The sequence below is a fragment of the Durio zibethinus genome, chromosome 26, assembly GCF_047325235.1.
Source record: "Durio zibethinus cultivar Kanyao isolate XHJ-2024 chromosome 26, ASM4732523v1, whole genome shotgun sequence".
NCBI lineage: Eukaryota > Viridiplantae > Streptophyta > Magnoliopsida > Malvales > Malvaceae > Durio > Durio zibethinus.
This window is the reverse complement of record NC_143187.1, coordinates 5957350-5967250: the sequence shown is the minus strand read 5'-3', so window position 1 is coordinate 5967250 and position 9901 is coordinate 5957350. Positions and strand designations below refer to the sequence as shown.

Below are 9901 nucleotides of genomic sequence, written 5' to 3'. Positions count from 1 at the left end.
GAAATGATGGATCGTATAAAATAATTATGTCACATTAATATATATTATTTAATTATATCATATAATTAAATAATTAAAAAATTATCGATAACTAAATATTAATTTTACTATATTAATTAATTTTTTAATAATAAATAAATAATTTTTTAATAATATAAGTATATGATATAATTTAAATAAAAAATATATATTTAAACGATGTAATTATTTTATACAATTTTTTCTCAAAAACAAAAAATGTGTAAGGAGGGAGAATGTAATTTGTGAGGGAAAAAAAGTTTAAACAAAATATTTTCAACACAAATTTAATGACAGAAATAACCGTCGAAATGTTATTAGATATTTTAAAAAGATATTTACAGTAAATGAAAAGACAATAAAATGCATTGAGTCAAGTTATTTCAAATTAAAAATTTTAAATCATTTAAGAATTAAAATTTTTAAGTTTTACACTCAAATTATGGAGTTTTAAAATAAATTAATTAATTTCGAATCATACAAGTATAGATAATTTTAAATTAGGATTAATTTAAGTTCAATTTGAATAAATTTATGTTGTTACCAATCCATTAGTCAGACAACTGCCAGGCTTGCTTTTAAGGCAATCTAATATATAAGAAATGGCTTCGTAATCAATCAGCTACTCTCAGGACCACCAGGGTCCCCATTGTGGTCCAATGATGCCAATCAGATACCTTACATTTTGTCGAACAAAATACAATCTTAGCACTGTTCTTCCCTTCATGTCAACCGTTAGATCACTATCGAGATTGGAATATCTGAACAGTATGGGACCCAAAATAAATTTTTTTCGTTGCAACCTACAAGATTGCCACAACAAAGCCAGACATTATTGATTAGTTTGACTAGATATTTTTATTTTGTATTATAAAATATTCTTTTGGTTTTTTTTTTTTCTTGTGATAGGCTCTACGTTGAAGGGTTTTTAAAAAATTGTGGGTTGGATTTATACGAAATTTTACAAAAGAGGATTTGCTTTGATGAAATGCGTATAACGTGACCTTATTTATGGGCCCACAAGTTTTCAAAGCAACGGTCAAATTAAGTAGCATCATCATTAATTATGCAATGTGACATTAATTGGGTTACTTTATTTTATTTTTTAAAATTTTTTATCAATCATATTTAAAAATTTTCGTAAGTGATACTGATTCAGATCTAAGATTTGCTTTAGGATTGTCTGGGCGTGTTTTATAAAACTAATCTATGTTCAAGCCCATTGGTGGATGCTTCATACTCTTGATTTTGATCGAAGAATTTTCTTCCACAAAAAATGTCTTGAATTCCCCCTTGGAAGTTGATCACCCTTGGCACCACGATTACCAGCTTATTCTTGAGTTTAAGACGTACCACCGTATTTGCGACCTATGCCAAAGCCCAAAAGCAGGATTTTTTTTTTTAAAGAATTTTTATTGTAGTTCTATTAGCAATGTTACTATTCAATCAAACTACTCAGATCATGAGCTATTCACCTAAAATCTTTCTCACAGTTTTCATATCAAGCACACGAACGTACCACATTACCTCTGCTTTGATGACAATTATGAAGGTCAGTCTGTGTAGTGCTTGTAGCAGTGACAAGAATACCCTAGATATGGAGATGCAAGGGTTGTGATTTTGCTTTGGGTACAAGGTGTGTTACATTGCCACACATTGCTTGGCACAAGTCTGATAAACTTTCTTTGACACTTATCAGGATTACAAAGACGATCCACTACAACGTTATTATTGTGGCATATGTGAAAAAAAAATAAAAATCCAAAGCATTGTTTTTATCATTGTGGAGTTTGCGATAATGTTACGCACCCAAATGAGTTCTTAGAAATTATCCATTTTGTCAAGCTCGGAAGCAAATACACACACAAGAATCATCCATATCCTCTCACTTTCGTCCAAAAGATTTACTACGACCCCTTACGTGTTGAACGTGGTGAGCACTGCATAGCGCTGTCCTTTGAGTGTGAAAAGCATGGATGCAACTATATTATTCATTGGAAATGCATAGATCCTTTTTGTTCTATTCTTGATGATAGTGACAACTATACTGCTAGTGATGCAGAATGATGCATAAAAACCCCTTCAATCTAAACTAAAGGGGTGAAATAAATATTGCTTGTAATGGAAAAGCAGAGTTGTTTTTACCTTCCTTCCTTTCTTGTATTACTCTGTTTATTTTGTTTTGGTTTTAGCATTGGGCTTATTGTTTTCTGTTCTGGTATGTAAGCCTATATGTTGGGCGTTTTCCCTGGTGGTTTAGGTCTATTTTCTGGTATTTGGTTTATTTGCCCAGCTTTTGTGATTCTCAAGTTTGTTCCGTATTGTTTAACCAGAAAAAACTGATGCGAAATATTTCCGGTAAAGTTTATGAATTTTTTCAAAATGATTTAATAAAAATTTTAATAAAAAAGTTTAAATAGATAAATTAATAGAGTTTAGCGAGAATATCAATAATATATAAATTAATTATTAAAAATATTATTTATAATTTAAAATTTATCAATATTTTTATTAAAATATTTACTAAAAAATATCAAATTTATTAAAATATTTTTAAAATTTTCATATTTGATCGATACAACAAAATCTTTTACTTTATTAATTTTTAATTTTTAATTTAATTATTTTTAATAAAAATTGACTAATTTTTTAAAAATTTTTATCTAAATCTTTTTTTTATCCGATATTGGTCAAATGCTAACCTTTTATTTACCAATTTGGCGATTATCATTTGGGAATGTTTAAATATTATTATCTCATCAATTTTTTGGGAATTGAGATCCACTCTACTGATTTGTGGGTCGCTAGAACATTTAATATGATTACTGTATTTAAAAAAAAAAAAAAACTACATTTAAATTCCAGTGTACAATATAAAAAAGATCAAATATTTTAAACTATTGTCATTTCAATTTTTCAAAATTTTACAAATTTTCATTCAAATATAAATATACTTTTTACATCTAAAGACAGGCAAATGGATGTTTCATAATAAATTTGTCTAGCTCTAAAAAAAAATAATACTAGTAAAAATAAAACTAAAAATAAAAATAAAGGTAAAGCAAAAAGAAAAAAAAGCTCCTACTAGATGTATCTTGTCATAGCTGAATAAATCCTGCACCCAAACTTGTACTTCAAAGCCAAAGCATGCGCTTTCCTTCCGATTGAAGTCTTATCCGGCGGAGTACAATTCCTTCCGGCGATCAATTTTAAAGGTGATAACATTTAACTCTGATCGAATTCAGTTTTATTTTTTTAAATAATATATAATATTATAAAAATTTAAAATTCAATTCAAATTAAATTAAATTTTATTGATTTAATTTAATTTTTAAATTTTTATATATTATTTTAATATAAAATTTTGATATATTTTAATATATTTTAATATAAAATTATTAATTTTATTTTATAAAATTTTAAAATATATATAATTCGATTTATTATTTATTATTTTTATCTAAAATTAAATTTGAAACTAATATATATAATTAATATTCAAATTAAATAAAAAAATTTATCTAAATTAAACTAAACACTATAATTTTAAATCATTTTAGATTTTTTTTTTTCACCTTTACCCAATTCCACGAACTTCTCGGCAGAAGAAAAACCGCGAACAATCAAACCCGGCTCTTAGCTTTAAGCTAAGGTCGGTTTAAAAAAGAAAGCATATCTCCGTTCGCCCAGCCTTCATCCAATCAACTTCTCCCACGTGTACTCCAATAAGCAGAAATTACACAAAAAAATGATCATAATTAACCCCAAAAAAAAAAGAAATTCAAAACTAAAGTTTTCGGAAAAGAAGTTTCGCAGAGAGGCTTTGAGTATATATCAATTTGATTCCTTACAATTTACAAACGAAGGTAGTTATCGTAATAAATCAGAAATTTTCAGTGAAAATCGAGTTCTTCAGGTTCGTTAATTTTAAATTTTCCGATTTGCCGAGTTATTAGGGTTTTCTTTTCCAGATTTTCCTCATGTAGATGTTATAATTATCGATTCTTTTTTCAAATTTCGTATTTGTAGATTATATATCAGCAAAGTTTATAGATTTGTATTGCTATGAACCACGTAAGCTTTTAGAAGTAGGATCTGTATTTCGATTTTCTTTAGTTTTCTCAGCAGCCAAATAGAAGGTTATAATGCTGGAGATCGTGATCCTTTTTTGCATTTCAAAGCATTCACTTTTATTTCTTGTTTATGTTTGAACTTGAATTTATTGAACTTCAATCATATTATAGGATGTTACACGCTTTCTTCGGTTGATGAATTCAGTTGAGATAATTTTAATTGTTCCTCCTTTTAGGGATAAGCTCATGGCAACTGCAACTATGGCTACTGCAGCCGGTGCAGCTGCTCTTTTGTACTATACATTGAATCGTAAATTGCAAACGAATAGGTCTGGTGAGGATGACAATGAAAATGGAAGTAGTTTGTCCAGTGATGCTCCGTTAGGGATTGAGCGTGTTTCACATAGATTAATTCAAGCTCCTGCAACTTGGGTAGAGACTATTTCTACTTTGTCTGAAACTCTGAGGTTTACATACTCTGAGACTTTGGGGAAGTGGCCCATTGGCGATTTGGCATTTGGGATCAACTTCTTATTGAAGAGGCAGGTATGCGTCCTTTGATCTTTATTATAGCTGTACTGTGTACATTCCATGATTATTTTATTGGTTTCATTTACTTAGTTTTGAGGACCAAAATGGATTCCCGACAACTAGTATATGAGGGTTGGGGAGGGGGAAGGGAGGAAAGGGTGAGGAGCGTTGCTTATGATAAAGTTGGTAGTTTCATTTTCATAAGAGAGATCAGGAGTGAGGGACTGATGTTCGTTTTTCTGTTAAATCACATGATTCTATTCCAGTTAGTTTATAATCTACTGTCATTGAACTTTCCAGTGAATTACAATGTTTATGAGATGTTAACTATATCAGAATCATGAATCCTGACCTGAATCCTCATAAACAGTGTTTATGAATCCTGAATCCTGCAAATTTTATACAAAGAAACACTTAATAATTTGTTGTCTATTTGATTTATTTTGTATTGGCCCTACATACAATATGGTTATGATTTTTTTCAGGGACATTTACATGTTGCGAGTGTATTTGGTGGTAAAGATTGCATTGAACTCAAAGGACCAGATATAACCGCTGAACTTAAATATTTGTTAAACTTGTTGACACTGTGTTGGCATTTTTCAAAAAAACCATTTCCTCTGTTTTTGGAGGAGACTGGTTATGCGGAGGAAGATGTTATTCTCCAAGAACCCAAAGCAGGCGTAAGTCATATCTGGACTTGAAATTGTGTTCTTTCCATTGATCCCTCCTCCCCCACTTTTTCGGATTCTTTATGTGATATAGATTTTTTAATATTTTAGTCAATTTTCAAAAGTATGATTACATAATTGTACTGTCAGTATGCTTTCGAATTTATGATTAGTATTATCTTATGTATTGACATCTTGCAGATTTTGAAGCCAGCATTTACAATATTAGTAGACCACAAAACAAAATGTTTTCTTCTGTTAATACGGGGAACACACAGTATCAAGGATACTCTGACAGCTGCAACTGGAGCTGTAGTTCCATTCCATCACTCTGTTGTACAAGAGGGAGGAGTGAGCGATTTAGTTTTAGGTTATGCACATTGTGGAATGGTAGCAGCTGCTCGGTGGATAGCGAAGCTTGCCACTCCTTGTATTATTAAAGCGCTTGGTCAATATCCTACTTATAAAGTTAAGGTAAAGGCATAATTGGCAAGTTATGTTCATAAATTCTTCCTGTGACTATTGTTCTGTCTATGTCCTTGCTTGACAAGAATGCAACTATTGCTAATTGGGAAAATTTCTGTCATCAATGATTGTATTGTGACCTTTCAAATATTTTAAAAATGAACCAGTCTACTTGGTCAAAATTTATTCAATTTGGTTTAACAGATTGTAGGGCATTCATTGGGGGGAGGCACTGGTGCACTTTTAACTTATGTGCTGCGGGAGCAAAAGGAGTTATCAAAAACTACCTGTGTCACATTTGCTCCAGGTTTGTGCACTCGTCCACTGTTAGCCTTCAAGAATATATGCCTCTTTATATGGTCATGTATAGAACATCTTTACTGTAATGTGGTATGATAATGTGATACCTTCATTCCTTGAACATAGTTATAAAACTGACTATATATATATATATATATATATGATGCATGCAGCTGCTTGTATGACGTGGGAGTTAGCAGAATCAGGGACTGATTTTATTACATCTGTTATAAACGGAGCAGACTTAGTGCCTACATTCTCAGCTGCTTCTGTGGACGATTTGCGTGCCGAGGTAACATTCCTGATAACTGTTATTTAGGAATTATATTTCTTCCTCAGTGTGAAAGAAAGGGATGCCAAGATATTTTAACTGTAAGCAGAGGTCTTTAGGACCTTATATGTTTAATTTGATTTGCTGCAAGAATTAGTTAAGTAAATATGTCTGCTCTCCTTAAGCTTTTGTTACCTTTCTTTTCAAAGAAGAACAATAATTTGTAGTAGAATTATTATGTGCTTGTGGCGAAATGATTTTAAAGCCCTTAATAGCAAATAATGAATTGGCTTGCTAACTCTTGCTGGCCTGGCCTGGCCTTCAGTTGTTTGCCTCTCTCTTTTCTTCCTCTCCAACCCCCTCCTTTTGTTGTGGTTAAATGGTCCTCTTCTTGGGTGGAATTGTTTAATGATCCCCTTTAGAAAATAAGAAATCACATTAACCTTTGTATGGAAAATATACTTTGACTTGGCTGACATAGTTTGTGGCTTTTGGTAGCTGATAGATTTTAGGAGCTTGGCACAACTAGCATTTAATTGAAATGTTGTTGTGGATAGTGTCTAGTTCATTTGCTTCGGGGCTATGTAATATGTATCCTGAAGAAATTATTTTTGCTATTTCAGGTGACTGCATCTGCTTGGCTGAATGATCTGAGGAATCAAATTGAGCGTACAAGAATTCTGAGTACTGTTTATCGATCTGCTTCCGCCTTGGGTTCCCGTCTTCCATCCATAGCCAGTGCTAAAGCAAAAGTTGCTGGGGCTGGGGCAATTTTACGCCCAGTTTCTAATGGTACACAGGTAGCTGAATTACTGAACCTGTTTCTCAATTAAACTATTTTTGCTAGATCCTGTTTTTTAGTTCTTAAAAGTTTTTTGAGTTGAATTTACCTTAAAAGTCGTTTCTTTCCCTGGTCTTATAATTTATTAGTTGAACTTTTAAAGTGCCACAACCCCTTTGGAGGGGGACGTTATTTCTCATCCCTTCGGACTTAATTCTAGCTGAGCTTAAATGACTATTTGTATTTGATCTTTTTAATTGTGGTTGAGTTTTGGTAGTTTGTACTTCTAAGCATACCTCAAATGCCCAAGAATGTGCTGGTAATTATGATGAACAACATGTATATGTTCAATTGTGTTTTTGTTATTCACAGGTCGTTATGAGAAGAGCCCAGAGCATGGCTCATGCTGCATGGACACGTCCTGCCATAAACTTGTCCTCTTGGTCATGCATTGGACCCCGTCATCGTGGCACAGCTGCTCGATCAAACTCAAAGGAAGAGGGAAGTTCCCTAGAATCTTCCCCCAATAAAGCAGAAACGTCTGAGCCTCTTCTAACATCTACCCAAATAAACTCATCTTCAAGTACAAAAAAAACCTTTGAACTTCCTGTGTCTTCTTCATCAGGAGTTGAATGGGCTTCAGAAATTGAGTGTTCGTGTTCTGAGGAACAACACCATGATAGGGATGCTGATCTGGATGACAGTGAGGATGTCATAAGCCACAACTCTCATGATGACCGCATGAATGAAGTGGATTTGTGGCAACAACTAGAGCATGAGCTTTACGATAGGACTGAAGGTGAGGAGGCTGATGTTGCTAACCAAATAAGGGAAGAAGAAGCAGCAGCCATTGCAGAGGTTGGTGAGGGCCAGACAGATACATCTGTTCCAGAAACGAAGGAAGTGCACAGGTTTTTCCCGGCTGGAAAGATTATGCATATTGTTACGCTTCTCTCTGATGCAGTGGAGTCCGAAGGTGATTCTCCCACTTCAAGTGACACTGATAACGGCCAAAGGACAATGGACGCTAAGATTGGGATTTTCCTTACACCGAGATCTCTGTATAGTAAATTGCGGCTTTCCCAAACCATGATAAGTGATCATTTCATGCCTATTTACAGAAGACAGATAGAAAGGCTAATAAAGGAGCTTGAGGAGGAACAAGCTCTGATTGTTCAGAATCATTGTGGATATAGTGCAGAGGTAGGCTTATAGGAAACAATTTTTTTTTCTCTCTAATTTTTTGGATGGAAACAAAATATTTTGGAAATCTCTTTATATGTTAAAAGTGGTAACCTCGAAAGTGTTAAACGTGGATTGGCTTAAGTATGTTTTAAAAAATAAAATTAACAAGTTAAAACCTTTATTTTTTTAAATGACTTTTAGCGGTTTATTTAATCTAAACAATTTCTAAAAATAGGGTTGACTGCAATAGGTCTTGCTTGTGGCTATTATGCATGAATTGATGAAATACAAAAAAAATTATTTTTGCTTAAATACATTTTGATTTTATTCTCAATTTAACACTCTAAAATTAAGTTGTCAAACTTTAGTAGTAAGAAATTTCTTAATTGCCATTTTTTATAGAGGAGTGAGATATGGATTTAGATGGTGTGATTTACAATTTGAAACTAGCCCTAGCTTCAATTAGCCAAAAAAAGAAAAAAAGAGGATCCCCGAAAAACTGGCGAGGCATTTTGGCAAATATTTTTAGATTTAAACCTTGAAAGCAAAAACTAAGTGCTGATTAAGTAATAAAAAAAAGAAGAAGGAAAAACACATTAGTTTCTATATTCATTTGTTTGGTTTCTTTCTCTTATTGTAATTTAATCATTTCTTGAACATCACATAAAGAGAGAGATTTGAGGTTCTATTAATTAATCTTGTTCTATGATTTTTTTTTTTTAAATGATACAATGCAAATCCACCCAGATCAGTTGCCTTCTAATGAAGTTATTTAATGTTAATAATTGATATGAAACAGATTTTCTCTTTGAAAATAACTTCCAACAACTTTGTGTTGTGCTATGGTTTATGGAAAATGGTTATTGATCCTTCTCTTTTGTCTCTATTATTTGTCATTTCAGATATGACAAAAATTGACTGATTTAAATTTGAATATTGTATTTACTAATGATTTTTATTATTTATCGTAAATTGGTAGATATCATCTTTAAATTATTTAATGAAATTTTACCAAGTAAATAGGGACAACTAAGATGTATAAAATTGTTGGGTCAAATAGCACTATTTTTTACACACACACATACACGCTTGGAAAGACTTAGAATGCAAAAAGTATATACTATATAATAAAGAGTATATATTTAATATATTATTAATGTATAAATTTTATATATTATTAGTGAATCAGATGATATCATCTTATTAATGAATGAATATCAATTTTTAAAATAAATATATAAAAATTTAATTAAAAAAAATTTTATTAGTGATATGACATCATCTGATTTATCTTATTAATGAAATAATATTATTCAACTAATTGACGGTATATAAATTTATATATTGATATTACATTAAACATAAGCACTACAATAAATGTAGCACTTATTTTTTTATGCACTTTGTCTTTTGTTTTAATTGACCTATTAATCAATTAATATATCTTGTTTTTGTTCACATCAAATTTATAAAACTTTAAAGCATAAGGAGATTTTTTTCTCCCTTAATTAATTACTCAAATGTCAAAGAAAAATTATACTACTAGATATAGTATTTTTGTAATGATATATCATCTCTAAAATTTAATATAGTATTTTTGTAATGA

General features: G+C 31.2%; 1 protein-coding gene across 2 annotated transcripts; it reads left to right on the top strand.

The window, feature by feature from the left end:
* The first annotated feature begins 3778 nt into the window (after nucleotides 1-3778).
* On the top strand, nucleotides 3779-8486 carry LOC111274706 (uncharacterized). Of its 2 annotated transcripts, XM_022859564.2 has the most exons (8): nucleotides 3779-3934; nucleotides 4328-4637; nucleotides 5108-5305; nucleotides 5495-5767; nucleotides 5963-6065; nucleotides 6232-6350; nucleotides 6953-7129; nucleotides 7483-8486. In XM_022859564.2, exons 2-8 carry the CDS (start codon nucleotides 4338-4340, stop codon nucleotides 8323-8325), a joined length of 2013 nt encoding a protein of 670 aa, XP_022715299.2. In that variant the 5' UTR covers nucleotides 3779-3934; nucleotides 4328-4337; the 3' UTR covers nucleotides 8326-8486. The 2 variants fall into 2 exon arrangements, with proteins under 2 accessions (XP_022715299.2, XP_022715300.2); XM_022859565.2 differs by lacking the exon at nucleotides 5108-5305 and having other exon boundaries at nucleotides 3795-3934.
* Nucleotides 8487-9901: the final 1415 nt, after the last annotated feature.

Bases quoted from the DNA above. Each gene is read 5' to 3' on its own strand.
- LOC111274706 (XM_022859564.2), top strand. From the start codon at position 4,338: ATGGCAACTGCAACTATGGCTACTGCAGCCGGTGCAGCTGCTCTTTTG. The intron at 5,306-5,494 runs GTAAGTCATATC...GACATCTTGCAG, and splicing joins TCCAAGAACCCAAAGCAGGC to ATTTTGAAGCCAGCATTTAC. The intron at 7,130-7,482 runs GTAGCTGAATTA...TGTTATTCACAG, and splicing joins CAGTTTCTAATGGTACACAG to GTCGTTATGAGAAGAGCCCA.